Source organism: Priceomyces carsonii (genome assembly GCF_900007245.1).
Source record: "Priceomyces carsonii strain CBS4050 genome assembly, scaffold: Debaryomyces_carsonii_scaffold_6, whole genome shotgun sequence".
Lineage (NCBI taxonomy): Eukaryota > Fungi > Ascomycota > Pichiomycetes > Serinales > Debaryomycetaceae > Priceomyces > Priceomyces carsonii.
The window spans coordinates 364835-384379 of NW_026946679.1; the positions used below are offsets into that span (position 1 = coordinate 364835).

General features: G+C 37.3%; 10 protein-coding genes across 10 annotated transcripts; 4 read left to right on the forward strand and 6 right to left on the reverse strand.

The window, feature by feature from the left end:
* Positions 1-84: 84 nt before the first annotated feature.
* PRCAT00005235001 (uncharacterized protein) lies at positions 85-1986 on the forward strand (the record flags this gene model as incomplete). Its single annotated transcript, XM_062955292.1, has 1 exon — positions 85-1986. The coding sequence occupies one exon, from the start codon at positions 85-87 to the stop codon at positions 1984-1986; it is 1902 nt and encodes a 633-aa protein (XP_062811909.1).
* Positions 1987-2472: 486 nt separating this feature from the next.
* On the forward strand, positions 2473-4539 carry PRCAT00005236001 (Zn(II)2Cys6 transcription factor domain-containing protein; the record flags this gene model as incomplete). Its single annotated transcript, XM_062955293.1, has 1 exon — positions 2473-4539. One exon carries the CDS (start codon positions 2473-2475, stop codon positions 4537-4539), a length of 2067 nt encoding a protein of 688 aa, XP_062811910.1.
* Positions 4540-5660: 1121 nt separating this feature from the next.
* SMC2 (condensin subunit) lies at positions 5661-9173 on the reverse strand (the record flags this gene model as incomplete). The annotated part of the gene is made up of 1 exon (XM_062955294.1): positions 5661-9173. The coding sequence occupies one exon, from the start codon at positions 9171-9173 to the stop codon at positions 5661-5663; it is 3513 nt and encodes a 1170-aa protein (XP_062811911.1).
* A 414-nt stretch (positions 9174-9587) lies between these two features.
* Positions 9588-10034, reverse strand: MED10 (mediator complex subunit; the record flags this gene model as incomplete). The annotated part of the gene is made up of 1 exon (XM_062955295.1): positions 9588-10034. The coding sequence occupies one exon, from the start codon at positions 10032-10034 to the stop codon at positions 9588-9590; it is 447 nt and encodes a 148-aa protein (XP_062811912.1).
* A 207-nt stretch (positions 10035-10241) lies between these two features.
* On the forward strand, positions 10242-11096 carry PRCAT00005239001 (uncharacterized protein; the record flags this gene model as incomplete). The annotated part of the gene is made up of 1 exon (XM_062955296.1): positions 10242-11096. The coding sequence occupies one exon, from the start codon at positions 10242-10244 to the stop codon at positions 11094-11096; it is 855 nt and encodes a 284-aa protein (XP_062811913.1).
* A 201-nt stretch (positions 11097-11297) lies between these two features.
* On the forward strand, positions 11298-11555 carry PRCAT00005240001 (uncharacterized protein; the record flags this gene model as incomplete). Its single annotated transcript, XM_062955297.1, has 1 exon — positions 11298-11555. The coding sequence occupies one exon, from the start codon at positions 11298-11300 to the stop codon at positions 11553-11555; it is 258 nt and encodes an 85-aa protein (XP_062811914.1).
* Positions 11556-11760: 205 nt separating this feature from the next.
* PRCAT00005241001 (carboxymuconolactone decarboxylase family protein) lies at positions 11761-12825 on the reverse strand (the record flags this gene model as incomplete). The annotated part of the gene is made up of 1 exon (XM_062955298.1): positions 11761-12825. One exon carries the CDS (start codon positions 12823-12825, stop codon positions 11761-11763), a length of 1065 nt encoding a protein of 354 aa, XP_062811915.1.
* A 155-nt stretch (positions 12826-12980) lies between these two features.
* Positions 12981-15149, reverse strand: AFG1 (Afg1p; the record flags this gene model as incomplete). Its single annotated transcript, XM_062955300.1, has 1 exon — positions 12981-15149. One exon carries the CDS (start codon positions 15147-15149, stop codon positions 12981-12983), a length of 2169 nt encoding a protein of 722 aa, XP_062811916.1.
* Positions 15150-15354: 205 nt separating this feature from the next.
* PRCAT00005243001 (phosphatidylinositol-3-phosphatase) lies at positions 15355-17616 on the reverse strand (the record flags this gene model as incomplete). Its single annotated transcript, XM_062955301.1, has 1 exon — positions 15355-17616. One exon carries the CDS (start codon positions 17614-17616, stop codon positions 15355-15357), a length of 2262 nt encoding a protein of 753 aa, XP_062811917.1.
* A 163-nt stretch (positions 17617-17779) lies between these two features.
* JIP5 (Jip5p) lies at positions 17780-19390 on the reverse strand (the record flags this gene model as incomplete). Its single annotated transcript, XM_062955302.1, has 1 exon — positions 17780-19390. One exon carries the CDS (start codon positions 19388-19390, stop codon positions 17780-17782), a length of 1611 nt encoding a protein of 536 aa, XP_062811918.1.
* Positions 19391-19545: the final 155 nt, after the last annotated feature.

A 19545-nucleotide genomic window follows, 5' to 3' on the forward strand; every position in this document is an offset into this window, starting at 1 on the left:
TCATGGTATATAAGTCTTGCGACATCAGTCCCCTTTCACTCATTTTCAATGGTCACTGTTCCTTGAAAGAAAAGATTTATAGAAATGCTCTTACATCAAGTGGTAATTGCACTAGTGTGCATTAACGTCTCATTGAGTTACGATGAGATCGACTTCTCTCGGGGCTCAAAAAACTTAAATAAAAGATCAAAGACTTGGCTGCAAACTGCTGTCACAAAAAGAAACGGAATAGAATTAATTTATCGTGACAATGATTTATATTCGCAAGATGATTCTCAGCATGAGATTGGCTCTATGACACCCGTGGCTGATGTGCATTCGTCCGCATCTCCAGTCCCTCATTATGTTGCACATCATCAACATGGTGTTCCAATATTGGAAACTGATCTACTTCCTGAAGAACGTGAATGGTGGACAAACTTTAGAGCTCAAAAATCTTACTTCAATGGAGGCGGGTCTACTGCCTGGCTTTGGGCCCATATCTTGTTCGTTTGGGGGGATTTCATATTTTTATATCCTTTGACTTTAGTGTTAAACAATTCAAAGAGGTATACAATACACTTGGGAATTTTGTTACTTCACAGCGCATCAATAAGTGCAGGGGTCTTTAGTTATCGAGTCTTTATTGAAACCCTTCCAAATCAATTGTACCCAGGAAATGTTTATCATAAAATGACGTTTTTGTTATTTGCTGGAAATCTAATGACTATAACGTTCGCGATTACTCGCTACATCCATAAAATTCAAGAAAACAAGAATACTTATAATAGTATTAACAGTAATGTATCTCATATGGTCCTCCATGACTTATCACGTCATGATTTGCACAATCTTCACCAAAATTATGAGGAATTTAGGGATTCTGAGAGTATTCTTCATAGCGACAACGATTCATCTGAAGAATTGCCATTGCACCATTTAAAAGGACTTAATAAATCAATGAATAAATTATCATCTTTTCTTGAAAATATTACACGTAATTATGTGGTAGCTTCAGTGGTTCTTTATTTAGGATCTGTGTCATCCCTTGCCTTCAGCTTGCTTCAATGGGGGCAGTTGATTTATTTTTGCATCTACATGCCAACAGGAGTAGCAACTTTCTTGGTATTAGGAAAGGGTAAAGCTGTCTTCAATCTTTTGGCTCATTTCATCAAGGGTGAGGTGTTCCTTTTATATGGAATACTCACACTCTCTCGTTATTGTGGCGGTTTTTCCCATCTTGGTTGGGCTTGGAATCACAAATTTGTCACTCAAAATGATCTCACTAGATCACATTGGAATAGAGTACAATCCTCGGGACTTTGTTCCATGGAAATGGTGGAATGCATTATGATTTTCATTTACGGTTCCACTAATGTGTTTTTGGAACATTTATCTAATGCAGGTAAGCCGTTCTCTGCTAAGGACCTTCAACATGCTTCACTTGCCTTCATTTTCATCGGATGTGGACTTTGTGGTGTCTTAACAGAGATCAAATCAAACCAATGGCGTAAAGAACAAGCCATTTTTCATTTGGAGACTTATTTGAAGGATAAGCCCGAATCTGATTCTGACATTGAAAGAGTGATAAAGGCTTCTCCTGGATTCTCTCCCAATCCCTTCCCAATATTGACTATTTTCTGGACCGGATATCTTATGTCAAAGCATGCTCAGGAGCTGATGTTATCAACGGAAATTCATAATTTATGGGGCATGTTATTTATGTTTGGTTGCGCTTTCAGATTAGTCACATACTTGCTTGTAATTATCTCTCCAGTTAGGAATTCCATGATTCAACCTGGTAAACCAATTACAGAATTATTAGTGAGCTTTTCGTTACTCTGTGGAGGATTAATTCTCATGGAGTCAAGCGATCCCGTAATTCAAACTCTTGAGTTGCATGGGTATACTTCAATGTTTATCTTAAATGTTTCGCTCGGATTCGTTACCTTATTCATGGCATGGCAAATGTCATTAATGTCTTTACGTGACTGGCTTAAAATATAAGGACATCATAGTACGCACAATTTTTTATGTTATGAAAGACACTGCTCTGCATATTAACAGAGTTGATACTAAATAGATGTGATTCTTTTACTGGGAATGCTAGCTAATGATAAATTGGTATCAGCTTGAGCTATTTAAATAATAATTTTATGACCAATAAAGATAAAAACTAGTTGTAATGTACGCCTTCCTATATACTCATCAATATTGAGAGAGCTTTCATCTTCAAGGGACACCGTATGCTGGGCTTAACAGTCTACTCTGGTCCATTAATTCGATTTTGCATGTCATATAGATCCCAGTGACAGAAATGAGCGTCCTAGACACTACAGCGTATCAGTAGAACCTTTATATAGCTATGTATCACCACGCAGCTTTTATAAATAGAAACCTCTTAAATCAATGTTTTTATCAAGTTCCTTCATATAATACCTAAGTTCCGCCGTTTCGTTATAGTTCATGGTTTCTTTCCATTCTTAAAGCAACATGGGGTCTAAGCTACGTGTAATCCAGAAAACGAGGACAAGGACACCTAGATCATGCTTTGCATGTCGAAAGAAGAAGCGGAAATGTGATAGGGGGACCCCTTGTATGAATTGTGTCAAGAGCAAGACCGTCGATCTATGCGTCTACGAGCAATTTGAAGAGCCAACTATAAGTACAAAGAATGCTCAAACAGCCCTCTTGACGGAGGAGTTAAAGGCCAGTCAAGAAAGAATCAAGTACTTGGAGACTTTGGTTCTGCTCAAATTTAATGATCCCTCCTTGATCGCTTTTGATAAGCTGCCGCGCGAAGATGAAGATGGAGTGGATTTGAAGCTAACTCTGAAGTATGATACCATGTTGATAGACCATGGGAGACTTGTTCGTACCGGTCCAACGTCTATGAAGGCTAATATTGTCAATGACTCGTATTGTCGTCGATTTATCTCTGAATACTCTGGTATACAAACTAAGGGTCCTAGAACGTCTATTAAAGATGGTGAAGGCGATGTGAGTGTAGTGGACACTGTGAATATCAATAAAGAGGTAGAGCAGGCTAAAATATTATTTCCCGAGCTTTCATTTGTTTTACCATTAATAAATAGGTTCTTTGAATATGGGCCCTCATCGAGTGCGATTCTTGAAAAAGATCGGTTCCTACTGGACGTATGGACAATAATAGATACGAATGGCAAGGAGAAGCTCAAGATCAAAGAAAGTAAGCATTATGTGATCTTGGCAGAGCTTTTGGTCGTTTTACGGAGTGCTTATGTTACATTTCTAAGACCAGATCATATAGGAGATGATGAGATCCTGAAGGATATTCGAAGCGGTAAACTCGATGTTCCAAGTAAACTCAGTGATATTGCAGGAAGAATACTCTCATCTCTAGAGACTCCTGACTCTTCCACCTTGTTCATGGTACGAGCTAACATTCTCTATATTCATTATAGACGATTCAGCCGCGAAGGGTACCGGGTAGAAGAATACATGTTGCTGAGACTAAATTCTGTGGCACAGATCTTAAGATATCATGGATTAACGACTGAGTGTCCTAATGCAAAGGATTTTTTAACTGCATCAGAGATATTTTCCTGGAAACAGTTGTGGGTGATGGTATTGTCAATGTATTCGTCATTATGTTTTGACGCTGGTGTATCATTCCCTGTTCCCGAAGAGGAGCTTAATATTTTGGTTAATCTTGGCGGTGAAAAATCCATCATAAAAGAGATCCCGTCAATGCGAGTGCTAGCTATGAAGATTTGCTGGGTGAAAATATTGAGCTCAATCATCAGAGACTCTCATAAACCTGAAGGAATCTCCAGAGAAAATATATTTAGCTTCATCAATGACAGTAATAGCTTATTGGTAAGTATGAATTCAATTGAGCAATTGCTCAATGACCCAAGTAATGTCAAAGAAAGATTAGAAGAGTTTAGACTTCGAATCGATTTAATGGTGAAACTTTTCTCCACTCATTTTAAATTTTCTTCGATTCTCATTGAAGATAAAGACCGCTCTTTAAGGACGAAGCAATATATGCAAGCTTTTGCGTATGGATTGACAATCTTTAGGCTAGCGTCGGACCTAATGACCAACACTCATCAATCTGACTTGTGGAGTATAATATCTTCCTCGATTTATAATGCATTGGTAAAAGTTTCTGTACTCGTTTCCTCATTGTACACTAGGATATATGAAGGGGTAATTACTGGTGTTGAATTCGTTACATTTCTCCAAAGTTCTCAATTCAATCCCTTAGTGGAATGGCTTGGTTTGTCCCAACAGAAACTACTGGAACCACAAGTGATTGCCTCATTGAATGAGAAGTTCTGGAATGTGTACGATAATTTGAAGACAAATCCCGAGGCAGATTTCTTTAAGAGTAAGTCTTATCATATCATCAAAACCTATCTCATTCCCTACTTCAACCAAAGATTTGACTTTCCCATTTTCCGCCAAGATGAGCAGAAGGGCGCCGATCTCTCACTTAATGAACCAGATATCGATTTTGCATTCCTTTGGGATGACTACTTTGATATTAACTTTGGATCCCATGCCTCCTATTAATAGAATTTTAGAGACAATAATTATGATCTTCATCTGCACTGTTTTGCGATCAAAACATTCATTTCATGTTAGGAAAGCTCCGGGAATAATATATCACGAAACTATGACCTTCGAATTGGTTGCAAGCCATTAAAGATTGATAATACCGACAAATATTATTCATAACTGAATAAGAGCTTAATCGAGAGAGAATGTCCCAAATTGTTGTGCAATCCCGACGAGACTGCGAGTGGTAGTAGAAAGGTAATAGGGAGCATAAAAATTTAGAGTCGCACTGATATGGCAACTGAGAGGTAACTCTCATGCAGCCAATGGTTATTTCTAGAAAAACTGTTGTATAAAAGGGCTGGAATTAATATAATTGACATAAGGTTTACTGAGGGCAAGCTTTTTAGTTTTCATCCTCGCAGCTTGTTTCTATTGAGATATCCTAAAAAGTTTCGCAGCCAAGTTTCGATTATGAGACTTTCTAAGAAAAGTATCTAGAACAGTTTTTAGTGGACGGTTAACATCGAAATGGCTACAGATATCTTTAGTATTTTCAAAGTGTAAATAGTATCCAATGTTTTGAATAGCGCCAACCCTAAAGTGTCCAAAAAAAAAAAGATCTTGTTCAGATCGGTAGAAGTGGACAATTTCAATTGTTTATCAGCAGAGTGAAGATAGCCATATTGAGTAGCGTAAACCCAACTGCGAGTTCTGGTGTACTCCTTTTAAACAGGAGATGGCTGAGTTTATTCTAATATGTTACATGAGGTGGCTATACATAGTCAGCATGCATAATTCATCAGACCTAAGTGGTTTCACCATATGGGCCCCTCTTAATATCACGTTTGTCATACTTAGGGCTTTAGCAATCACACATTGTAAATTTGTATGATATACTTCCAGCGAATTTTAGTAAAGTTGTTGGTGCTTTTAAATTGGTTGGCAATTTTGTTTTTTTAGTAAGTCAAGTTTTGCTTCGGTTTTCCCTCCATTTTATTCTTGATATTTAATGTATTAATAAAATTTTAAATAAAGAACTGAAACTAAAAGTGGCAGAAAAGGATGCTACGAATCTGCTCTCTATAAAAATCCAGAGATTTAATCGTTCTTCAAGGTACAGCAAAATATTCCTGCTACATTACAGAAACAACTGATGTGCCGTCTTGGAATCTCGTTCTGAAAACTCGATTAGCATTGGTGAACATGCCTTCCTTTAAAGATACGACGATGAATTGAGAACCATGAAATCTTGTTTTAATCAAATGACCGATGTTTTGCGTGTGTGATAAGTCTAATGCTGCGTCAACCTCGTCCAAAATATACATGGGCGCAGGTTTAAATTGCAACAATGCCAAAATTAAGGATAGCGCAATTAAGGACCTTTGGCCGCCTGATAGCTCCACTAAACTCTCTTTCCAAACATTTCCGAGTTTAACCTTTACTTCTAGACCCTTGGTGACGTCTTGGGTATCAACAGGGACTAATTTGGCGAAGGATCCTGGTAATAAATCTGCAAAAATATTACCGAAATCAACGGACACCTTTTGGTATGTTGTGTTCAATGTATCACGTTTGTATCCATTAAGCTTTTCAACTGTGTTGACTATCTTTGTTTTATCTTTTTCAATTGTTTTGACCATCTGCTTCAATGAAGTTTCTTTCTTTTCAACATTATCAATCATGCTCATGATATTTGTGTTGACCTTACGTTTCAAAACCTCATATTTCTCTTGCAATACAGTACATTGCTCGTGGCATTCCTCTAAATTAATGTGAGGATAATTTTGTACAATATTATCCAATACGTTAGAGTCAGTAACCCACTCATGTTCCTGAATAAGCTCATCCAAATGCTTTCTCAAATTTTCTGTGATAGAGGACGACTTCTCTAGCTCATGATTCATTTTTTGGATTTCTAATTTTATCCCGCTCAACTTTTCATTTTTGACCTTTATAATTTCTTTTAATTCATTAACTTCTTCACTCAACCCAAGTAAATTAGCTTTCTTTTCTTCCAATTCCACCCTTATATTTTTCAAAATTGCAGTTTGTTCTTTGATCTTAACACCTAAGGAGCTCAAGTGCTCGTCAAGTTCCAGTATAGTGACATTGGAAGTTTGTAAATTCTCCTTGAGATTGACCAAATCAGTTTTGAGCTGCTCGTTCTCAAGTTGAATCAGTTGGTATTTTTCTGATTGATGGTCAATCTGTTCCTGTTGTTTCACTAGTGTATCTCTCATCTTGTCAACTTCTACTTGTAGCTTTTTCAATTTGGACCCCTTATCGCTACTAAACTCCTTCATATCTTTTTCAGTTGACTTGATTTCTAAATCGTACCTTTTTGAATTCTCCTCTTCATTCTTTATTTGATCCTGAAGTTCCTTCAACTCTTCCTCTAATCTCGCAAAATTTTTCAAATCTAAAGAACACGGACTGTTATCCAATTTCCTAGCAAGTAGTTCAGACTCATGTTTGAGAAGCTCAAGTTGATTTCTTGACGCTTTTGTTTTGGCCCCAAGAGCTTCAAATGAGTGAAGGCTTGCCCGAACTTGCGTCAATTCTATCTCCAACTTTTCGATTTGTTTGCTCAAATTGTTATACTTTTGCATGGTAATAAGAATAGAAGAGTTGTTCTTTCTTGATCCTCCAGATAAATTTCCTTCAGGATCATACACATCTCCTTCAAGTGTAATTGATCTTGCTCTAATATTGGGATCAAAGGTTACTACTTTAGCAGTTTCGGGGTCGTTACAAATAAATGTGGTTCCAAAAATATATTGCATAGCTTTCGTAAGCTCGTCTTCAAAATCAATCATGTTTAGCGCTAAGTCTACCTTGTTAGGTTTTAACTTCTTAGCATAATTCACAGACTTTTCACTAATAGTATGAGCACTTATCTTATCAAGCGGGATGATGGTGACTCTCTTTCTCAATTGACCCTTCTCTAGCAACTGGGCAGCGACATCAGAAGTGTCCACAATCACGTTATATAGCCTTCCGCCGGCACATACTTGAAGCGCCAAAGCTTTATCGGACGCGGATTCCGATAACGTGAAAAGTTGCGCTGCTGTACCCTTAACACTTTTATCGTTGAAATTAGTGCAAGGTGGCGAATATGTGAATTCTACGCTTCCAACTTCTCGTCTTAATGAATTTAAATCATTATTAAGTTTATTGATATTTCTTTGAAGATCTTGCTCACTTTTTCTCAATTGTGAGATCTTGTCATTGTCATAACCGAGCAGTGATAGTTCATCTTCCTTTTTGCTAATTTCATTCGTGTAGCGTTCAAGTTCCTGTGTCAAGGTTCTGTTCTCCTGCTTGGCTTTTTCTAATTTCGGTTTATCGTTCTTCAACTGATTTGATATGTGATTTATTTTCAATGTGGCTTGTTTGATTATGTTTGTCGATTGGTTTAATTTTTCCTTTGCCTCTTTAAGCTGTGACATATAGCCACCTTCTGCACCTCCTTTTGATGAAATACCAGTTGATAAGGTCGATAAAAGCTCTTCTTTCTTGTTAAATTCTTCCTCTAAATGTGATAATCGGTTCTTTGCATTTTGGTAGTCTGCCTCATATTTACTGTAAACATCCATATTATTTTCTAAATTTTCTTGCAATAATTTCATCTGTTCTTCGAGCTTTTTTCTCTTTCTTATTTCGTCCTTCATGTTTTCTCTTGAAATATCATCTGAAGTATTGAGCCTTGTTATCTCATCTGAAGTATTGTTTTCCAATAATTCGAGTTCCTTAATATTACCATCTTCCCTCAACTCCTGATCCCTCTTCATTTTCGCCTCATTGAGGTCATTATTCAAGTTTTCGATTTCAAAATTAAGTTTTTCGACATCTCTATTATAATTCGTCATTATAGATTCTCGTTCATTGAGGAGGGTGGAATACTTGTCAAACTTTTTGGAGTAATCTAAATAATCGTGTGCCGCTACTATTCTGGATAACTTTTCTAAATCTGTTCTTATTTGCTGATACTCTAGAAAGTTCCTCTTTTCACTTCTCAATTTTTCCAACTTGGGCTCTATTTCCTCCCTCAATAAACTCCTTATTTCGATCAATTTCGATTCCTTCTTTGCCATTGTTTTCTGCGCTCGATCTTTTCTCTCCTCAAAAGTTCTTGTTCCTGCCGCTTCTTCAATCAATGACAATATCTCAGATGGTTTCATATTTAGAACTTTTGTAATTTTTCCTTGCATAATCAAAAAGTTGGGATTGTTGATATTTAGCTGAACTGATTGAAAAAGGTTAAGTACCGTCTGCTGTTGGGCTTTATGTCCATTTATTAAATATTTTGATGAGCCCCCAAGAATGATTTGTCTAGTTACACTTATTTTCAGACAATTTTCGAACCCTATGGGCGACTTTAATATTTCGTCGTTATCAAAGACAATTGTTACACTAGCTTTAGTTACTCCTGCTTGTCCTCTCTTGTAAATAAGATCCTGCAAGTTCGAGGCTCTGACAGTTGACATAGAGGCAATTCCTAAAACAAAACAAATCGCATCCAAAATATTAGACTTCCCTGAACCATTAAGTCCCGTTATAGCATTAAACTGAGGATCCCATCCTGAAATAACGGTACGCGTTGCATATGATTTAAACCCATCGATAATAAGTTCCTCTACTTTCATGGTGGGCACGAGACACTTGATCTCTGATCTGTCAATACTTTGTTGTAAATAGAGCGATATGTCTACGCGGTCTGTTTACTAGAGTTTAGACTTCCTATTTGGGAAGTAAATGCTAGGCATGGAAATTGGTGTGAACTTTACCTTGTTGACCCTTGTGTATTAAAAATGTAATATATGCTATGACTACAGACGTTTGACTTCGAGCGAGTTCAGAATTAGCTTGAAAGGTAAACTTAAGCATGAACTAAAAGTTAGTCATTGAAGTGCCGGGATTATGCAAAGTGATACTGCTGACTATAAGAATTTCTCTCATTGATTCCATGCTCTATTATATATTTTTATGTGAGAAATCACATCAGCATCTATATCGACTTAATGGTTATTTGACTACAATTGTCATATCATCTCTTGATTCTATCCGTCCTGCTTACGGCTCGTTCTTTGCTTAATATCTTCGATATTCTTTGTAAGTCTTGGGCATTCTTTCATAAGCTTGTCTCCAAGAATATCTCTTAGTTTTGCAAACCCTTCCATTCTTCCTTTGAGTCTTGCGTTGGTTTTCGCAGTGACTTCTATGAATTCTCTTGTGTAGATATCTGGATTTCTTCCATCTTCAATATATGAAATGACATCCACTGGTATTGGAAACTGCTGCACGAAAGGCATGGCTGTCAACCCAGATAATTGATTTATTACCTGATTAATCTTATGTGTCAAAGCGGCATGAGATTGCTGAGTACCTTGATTGTCATGAACAAGGACCCCTAATTCTATAAATGATTCTATCAACCCCAGTAGCTGATCTGATGTCGCTATTAAAGCTTCGTTCTCACGAGTGTGCTTTATCTCTGACGTTGTCATTGCCTTTTTTTTAGGTTTATTTGGCTCTTTATCTCTCTCTCTCCGCCTATTTTGAAGAAAATCCAATAAAAATTGCTACGGGTTTTCTGGTCGGTGATTGTGGAACTTCAAAAATATATCTTAGAGGCTGTTAAAAAATTTCGAGACGATCACCACCACATAAATCTGGATGGAATAAACTTCTAAATTACGAGCTTTAAAACATATATGGCACAACGAGTGGTGACACTACATTATAACAGTGAAAGATTCAGCAACTTGAACAAAAATATGTCCAATACTATATTAGGGCAAACTCAGGAAGATGGATCTTTTCTGAAGTTTGATTATATCACAGGGAATCCTAGTTTTTCTTCGACAGTAAAGAGTCCATATCATAGTGATGGTCATCTAGAACATCACAACCTGGCTGAATCGGAGACAAGTTTTTTGTCTCATAAAGGGAATAACAATTCATTCGTTGCTGCGGAGACTGCAAATCATGGAGACTTGCAGTCTCGTCAAGTAAGTAGTGACGATAACGACAAAACTTTCTCCGAAGGTCAGAATATTAGAAAAGCGTCCCCTTTGTCAAATGAGGACGAGAATGCCGATACCTCAGCTGTCGCTGGACGGGGGCCGGAATCGTTAGGGGATTTATCTTACGAGAATTTTGCGCATTCTTTGAAACTTATGCTGGAATATAAAGACAGGTTATATTCTACCTCATTGTCAAGAGTTTCTATGGACGAGGAATGGGCAACCAACATGAAGTATGCAGTTGGCAGATTGCAATTTTTAAGGGAAGTTTATTCGACGATAGAAACCATAAAGAAAAAGAGACAACAACATGATGATCCTAGTAATTCCGGTTCTGAAACTCTTCCTGATCACCCAAATCTTTCATTTTCAGAGCAGGGTCCATTTGACTCAGCTGCTAGTGCCTATGAACTGGTGGACGAAAATCTCTCTTCCAGTCAAATTTTATTTTCGCTGGGGCAACATGACGATGACGATGATGATACCAGCCATAGTAACTCTGACAATCGAAACTCCTCGGTCATCAAACACGCGTCAGCATGAGCCTTACTGTATATTATATAGTTCATAGCTAGTTTTATATCGAGTTTTTAGCATCCATTTAATTAGTACTGTATATTATAATTGTAAGATACACCGAAAACTATTAGCCAGTCCACATATCCTATTTAGCACTATAACAATATTAAGCACTTCTTATTTCCATTTGTTGGTATCTATAGCGAAGGTTTTCTCATACACATAATGAAGCCTGTTGTTTCTGCTGGAAAGGCTTATTGCTGTACAATTTTGTCGACCTTTGCGGTGGTAATATTATCTTTCCTTGGTTATTTATTTAAGACAGGGCATGAATCAATGATGGGATCAATAAATGACCCAGAGGATGGTGGAGCAGTTGCTAAGACTATATTCAATGCAGTTTTTGTATATGTGGCATTCTTTTTGTTTTGTGGATTTCAGGTTGTATTGATTAAGAGAGAAAGTAGAATTAGATTGCACTAAGGGAGACATTCTAGACTACCATACGTTGGTGGAAATATTTCCTAGCTAATTACTTGAAATGCTACAAACAGTCGAACATAGATAAATTAGCGCAAGCACCTGTACTGAAATAGTTAATGAATATAAACCCTTATAATCTATGTAAGTTCGTGATCTTGTGAAGCGTATATTCATCGTAGGATTCGTAACTCAAAGTATTCAATAATCATAACTTTGCAACACCGTCCTTACCCAATTTCCAGTGTACTCCTCCACTCCAGTCACAAATATCAAATACTAACAACCTCAACTGTTCTAATTCTTCTTTAGTAACTCCAACGTTCACTGCTCCTCTTAAGTGTCCCTTCAATTGAGGGTTTACATCTTGGGGAATCAAGCTTGCGACTATACACATAGATGTCTCTCGTGCTGATAATATGTCCGTGAAGCTCAACAATGGAGAGTATACATGATGATATGCAAAATACCATAGATCGGGGTAAGTATTTACCATTTGTCTTTTGATCCTGACATTAACTTTGTTTGTATATATTGTATTCCAAAAATTGGAGCCACGTACGAGGTCTTTTTTGAGTTCATTCAAATTGAAAGATTCAGCGGAGATAGGTCCGTCGATAGTATCCTCTGTAATCAGGTTCGTTGGCTCCTCAAATCTGGTACCTTCAATATCCTCCAGCACTATGGAAGAGGAGCGTACATGTCCTGGGTTGACTATTTGTGCCCTCTCCGGGATATTGGCCGCTTTCATCGACGTTGGGGTAACACCTTTCAATAACATCAAAGCGTTGATAGCCTTAGGTAAACCTGACAAAGCTGCACTTTTCAAAATAACCTCCCGAAATTTCGCTGATATTGTGCTCTGCTCAGCATGGATATCATCACCCTTCGAATACTTAAACTGTAATGGCAATTTATCGAAGTACGAATATGGTATTAATATATCAGGGAGATTCACCCCCACTGCTGATAGATCCTGATACTTTTCCGACGAAGAAATTGAATCCTGGGCCAATTTTATCAAAAACTTGTTAGTTAACAAGCATTCTTCGCCTGAAGTAGACTCCAAAAGCTGCTGTCTAAGCGCAAAGTGATATACTTTAGGAATTTCGTGGGGTTGATTAACCACCGTTAGACAAGCACATGCTATTAAATACCAAGAATCGTGTAATGCTGGATACTTATACGCTAGTCTCACGAGTCTCTCTGCTGTTAATACTGGCATCGTAGTGGTTGACTTAAACCTTTTAAATATTGTGCCTATGAAAGCCATAATCGTTTATTCCTTCTTAATATATCATTTGTGTATACAATAAGGTCGCACCTCGGTATTCATCCCCACATAAATCAAATCGACCGAAGCCATATATATGATGGTAAATTGAATCTATAAATTTATAGAAAATATATATAAATACGATCCTCTAATTACTTATCGTCATCATCCCTGATACTGGATCTTATCCAGGACTTCAGTATAGAATCCCGTAACCTTTTACCCTGTTTATTTGTCCATGAGCCCATTTTCCAAAAATGATTGAGACTATTGAAAATCGGTGCAAGTGCTACATTCAAAGTGGCTAATGGGATGCCTTTGCTCTTTGAATACTCTCTTGCGTTCGTATTTGTCAATATCTGCTTTGCTATCTTGTCGAGAGACTTGTTTTCATTTATCAAATTGTCTATATCTCTATCAAGCACAGTTTCGTTTCTTTTGGTATATGGTGCACCTTTCAGCAATCCTGGAGAATAAGAAGACTCCCAGGGTCTCATTGATTCGTCTATCGGAACCCATTGTGCCTTTAACCTCCAATTTTCTGATCTTGTCATCTCTTTAATCCTGGATACTGCCCTTTTATAGGCAAACTTTTCATCTTCTCCGGTAAATGCCCTTGTATCTTTGAAATCAACAGGATCTTTTGGATTGTTATCCTCCTTATTTCCATTTGAGGTCCCATTTTTGGTAGATTTGATATCACTAAATGTACTATTCTCATCATAAGACGACACATTCGGTCTATAAGGATTTGAAATATCCATTGTGGTCTTTGCGTACATTTCTTCATCTTGAACATCCAAAGTTCCCATCTTATCTTGCCTTTCTTGCAATATTTTTAAAACTGAAGGATTCTTAGAGGATAATGCATCTGGAAAGAATAAATCATCAACGGCTACTTCGCTTCTCATAAAGAACTGGCATTTCGCTTCATATATTGCGTCCAAAAGTGTAATGAACCTCCTTGCCTCATTTTTCATCTTCATGGTCATAATGGGGACATTATCGACGACAATAGTATTAAAAATAGATGCCAAACTGATATAATCTGACGACGAAAATAGTCCCTGGCATATGAAAGAGTAGTCCAAGTAGCAAACCGAATCATTAAATGTTAAAGGAACATGAGTCGTTCTGTTATACACTGTGAATGATGAGGGTTTACCGAGCAGCTTCAAAGGAACATCTACTTTCACAATCTCTGAATCGGGAGGATATGCAAGTGCTCGTGTTTTCACTAAAGTTGACCATTGTTTCTCATGGTCTGGATTATCTAGCTTAACGACAGAAAATGGCTCATTTGATGATGCTGAGGCCGCTAATGTTCTATAATCTCTTGTAGACCTCATATCTATGGATTGGCATCTGGCATGTAAAATGCCAATAAAATCTTTGAACTTAGTCTTGTTGAATGCATTAGAATAAAGCTCTTCAGGGAGCTTGTTTGACGTTGCAACTAATACACCTCCCAATTTAAAGAAGTACGTGAATAGAATTTTAACAATATTCGCAGAAGCAATGTCTGGAAGCATGAACTCGTCGAGCATTAATATTGTACTCCTATTGATCATCTTTTGGGCTATCTCAAAAAGAATAAACTCATTTTCCATAGTCATTTTATCTCGTCCAGTTGTGATGTTTAAGTTGGCTGTCAATATTCTTTCTTGCTGGATCTTATGCATTTCAGTATATACCCAAAGAATAAAATTGTTATAGTGCCATCTCATCTTTGATTTATGAGGCAAGGACGTCGCAAAAATGTCCATCAATAAGGACTTGCCACAGCCTACTTCACCATTCACCAAAAGTCCCATCGGTGATGCAAAATTTTGAAGTTCTTCATCGTCATTAATATATCTCACCAATTGCCTCTTCTCCAGCTCAGGATCTTTTCCAAATATCCTTCGTACAGATACTAATCTGAAAGTAGGTACATCGGAATCGCTACCTCTCAAAGTACTCTCTGCTTGTTTGAGCTCTATCTTCCTCAAAAGAAGACTCATTTTGATCAGAAGCTCTTCAGGTGGAATGTAATCGACTACTCTATAATACAATTTTTGAAACTCTTTCATCGCCCGTAATTGTTGTTCATCTTTTTCAAGTAATCCCTGAGACACATAGTTTTGATATAATACAAAGGGATCCGTGATTGCAACCTGATTATTCGAATTTTCACCTTCGTCTATCTTTGTTCTGTTACCTGGTAATCTACCTTCAATTCCATGAGGACCTGAGCCTATTGCATGGTAAAATCTCCTGGAAAAAAGTACACTTGAATAAACCTTAAGGCTTAGATTCGATATCATGACATTTCGTAGCATACTTGATATCTGACGACCTATAATAGTGTATCGTAGGTTGAAAAGTCGAAATCAATGATATATGTGAAGTATGTCGGATAAGCGCGATTATCTTTTCCATCAGCGATATGCTACTACTGATATGCTACTGTGTGTATATATGAAATTAATAGGATTACATGCTGATGCTATATATCTATAATGAATCCGGAGTACAATGGTATTTCTAAGTTTGAGTTTGAGCCAATTTCATTTGTGCAAATTTGCGATCAAGGGAGTTGGATAGACCATTCATTTCTTCATCAGATCTCCCATAGAGTTCGTACCACCATTTGATATCAGTATAATTGAAAAATAAAACACATTGTTCATTGGTATCACCTTTGTATGCTGGATTTATGAATTCGTTTGGTCTTGAGAGGAAGTAGTCCCAGGCTGAGACAGTCGAATTCTGAACTTTATTAATATTTTTCAGAATAAGTTCTGAATCGCATAAAAAGGTACCATACTGGCATGAATAATAATGATAAAGTAGTCTTTTCAAAAATCTGCTATTGAATTCAAATTCTGACGGGTGTTGGCGATATATTTGGTACACGCAGTCAAGAAACTGATGAAAAACAGGTGATTTTTCGCTACTTTCACTGTATGTATGCTTCAGAGACTGTTTTCCACCTTCATGTCTCTCGTTATCTGAAGCCGTTGGAGAGGAGGATGCTGCAACCGCTGTGTTCTTAATATGATGTGCAGCTCTTTGCAAAAATGAGGCGACAGTTTTCCCGGTCCCATTTAAACTGAGAGCCTCGTTGTCTTCAAGGGAATCCATAGATAGCTGTGACGGTGACTCTGAAGAAAATTCAGTAGACTGTGACAGCTGTTGTGAGTTTTTTTGCTTCTTTTGAATTGACGCACCAATACATCCGCCATGATCTGCTCTCGTAGAGAATTTATAGCCGAAACTTAGCCATTCTTTTTCAACTAGTACCATAAATCCTTTCAAAGTTCTGTAATAAGGATCTAAACACAACTGCAGAAGTGCAGAGACTTGTGAGGTTCTGTCCCAACCATCCGAACAATGAATGATGACATTAGTATTATTCAAATGGATGGATTTCGTAATGCGATCAACTGATTGCAAGATTATTGATAGACGATGCAACCATTGTGTTTTCGTTAAAGATTGTTGGAGTAAAGGATAACTTGATGGTGCCTTGCTATCATTTGAAACAGGATACTTATCTAAATCACTAAGGATCGATGTTAACTTATTCAAGGAATCTCTCATAACGTGAATATTATCTATATTGCAAAAGATTTTATCAACCTGTCTAAAGCTTCCTTGATCCAGAATCAGATTCTTTGTTTTGTCCTTTCCACCTATATTAGAAAAGGATCCTCTATAATTATCAATGTTTTCGGTGCCTGCACCCATGGCATGTTGTGCCATTGCATTCGTTATTGGCCTCAAGTCGACAATGAGATTCTTTTGAGGCTGGCTATTAATGTCGCTTTCATTGCTCAACCCGCTCTTTCTTTCTTCCTCTTGACATCTAAAAATCTCACATATCAACTTCTCATCCTGAATTGATCTATTTTGCAAATTTAGTCCCACCAAAGGTTGGGAGCATCTGGCTATCACATTTCCATTAGCACTGTACCTATGTTTATAAACAACAGATGGTATTCTTTGCTTCGACCGAAATTTTCCCGCATGTTTCAAAACATTATCCGATATTGATTTAGGTACAATCAATATATTTGGATAGGAAGGACAAAACTTGTAATCATCGTTAACTGTCGATATTCGCCAGTTGCTGGAATCACTAATCAATTCTTGCCTTTTGTATTCTTCAACAGGATCATATATATCCCACCCATTCGACGGCAAACGCTCTTCAAGCATATTTGGCTCGTACTGGTAAGCGTAAAAGGCCGTTATATCGTTAGTTGTCTTGGGCGTTGTAATCAATGCACTCAATGTCAGAAAGACTTCGCAGCATATCAAATCATTTATGAAATCAAATGAGTAATATGTGAAGTCCTTACATTGTATTCTAATATGTGAAGCAGAATAGTGGTCAAATTCTTCATCTTTTCTCTTGAATCGCTTCGCTTCAGGCCTTTGGTTATTAGGGCTACCTATTTCTCCATTTTCGTCAATTTCGTTGTCACTATCGTTCGAATTATTATCTGAACCATCACCATTAGCAAAACTACCGTGATTATTATTAGAACTACCATTATTATTGTTATTGTTGTTATTATTGTTGTTGCTACTGATCCAAGATGACCCTCTTGCCTTTTTTATCCTTTCTATAACTGGGTAACAAATCCATATTTCTTTCTTATTTTCTTTTCCTTCACTCAGCTGGCTAGGATTAAAGCTGAAAACAAAATGGTGAGATGATAATATAAGGGTGCCTCTAATAGAGTAACCTCTTCGATTTAATGTGACATTATTTATTATGGAAATATTGGCTTGCACCATCTCTTTTACAAGCCATAAATGAAATTCTATAGCACTTAGTCTAGTGACGGTTATATGGAATCAAATCTAAATACTGACCAATCTTACTCTAAAACAAAAGGGACTGCATACAAACTGTAGAGCAATGATTGCAAATTATTCCTTAGAAACGTTAAAAAAAGGTTTACAAATCGTCAAACTTCCTGATTCCATGTTCGACGCTGGGCTCTATTCTTTTCTCTTTTGGCTGACTTTTAGTCTCTTCAATCTTTGATTTCTTTTTCTTTGGTTCTTTTGAGCTCAGGTCTAGCGATTTTAAAGTGAATCTCTTCTTGCGCACTATATTTGGTGTGATCTCTTCTTCTTCTTCCAGTTCGTCTTCTTGTTCTTGTTCTTCGTCATCGTCATCGTCTTCCAGTTCGTCTGATTCTCCACGCGCCTCCTTTTCTTCTTTTTGTTCTTCCTCGTCTGAATCTTTATTCGAGTCTTTGTCCGAAAAACCAGAATCAGACATACCACTCCACTTAGAATCGTCCAGATCATCACTATCAAGCGATTCGCTTTCAGAATCTTCTGCTTCGCTTTCTATTTGTGTTTGTTCTTCGCCAGACCAGATCTTCAAGGTGTCCATTCCGGCACTTATTAATCTATAGTTGTAATCAATGTCTAAGGATCCAACCTCATCAACTGCACCATATTTCCCTGCTGCCATGGAGTGCCTTCTGGTCTCCACGATCTTTCCCTTTTTGTAGTTCACGCGATATAACATTCCATCACTACCACCACACCACACAGAGGCAGCCATCTCGTCGTCGTCGCAGTTCATACTTGATATAATGGCATCAACTGACGTAGACTTGTTAATTTTAATTCTCGATAGCTGGTCCATTAATTTGTTTTTAGAGTTCTTCCATATCGTTACGATTCCCTCTCCATGACTTACTAGAACTGTATCACTCAGAGAATCATCTGCTGGGTAGCACATACTAAGTAGTTCATCTTCCTGGTCATCTGATTGAGTCACAATTCCCTTACGTATATCAATATGAGATAGCGTAGTAGATCCTAGAGTAAGATAGTGATATGCCGATACTGATGGCATCGGTAAGATATGATTAACTGCGTCATCATGAGCACTCGTAACTTTGAACTTCAACTTGGAGGATAAATCCTTACTATCGTTAACAAAGACATGTCCATTCTCCGTTCCAGATAATAAGAAGTTGTGAGAAGTTGAATGCAGTAGCCTTGTAACCGCATCTTTTTCATCTTCAAAATACTGAGATACGGACGTCTTTGAAACGACTTTTCCTGTTTCTGTATCTGCTTTTTTAATAATATGGTCAGTTCCAACAGAGAATATATAATTGCCTGCTGATCCTTCAAGAGGGTCAAATATAATCGAACGACAGGACAGCTTGTGTCTTTTTGTCTTCCAGGCAGTCGTAAACATATTAGAATTGTCTATCGAATCTAAGTCTTCCACTACTGTCCACCATTTCTGAAATCCTTGTAAATCTGACAGACTGGATCCTGATAATTCAGATTTCAGGAGATGCTTTATATGTGAAAAGATTCTTTCCTTCTCTGCTGCTTGGCTCTCTTCAAGTCTCTCATCATCGTACTTGTTACAATAAACATGGCCGGTGGCCAATCCAGATACTAAAATGGGCTGGGTAGGATGAGCTGCAACGGAAAATAAAGGTTCTGGATAATTCAATTCTACTATTGGAGACACAGAAGACTCTTGCACAGTAGAGGTCTTTTTTGACCCATTCTTATACTTTTTTCCCATCCGTCTATATTTTTGTTATAAGCTAATCACTATTGAGATGAGCTCGATGAGATAAAATTTAAAGTTATCATCACCAAAAATGAAAAATCTACAAAATCAATTCTTTTAAATTTATACACAATAGTTACATAAACTCAATACAGATATAAAAGAGT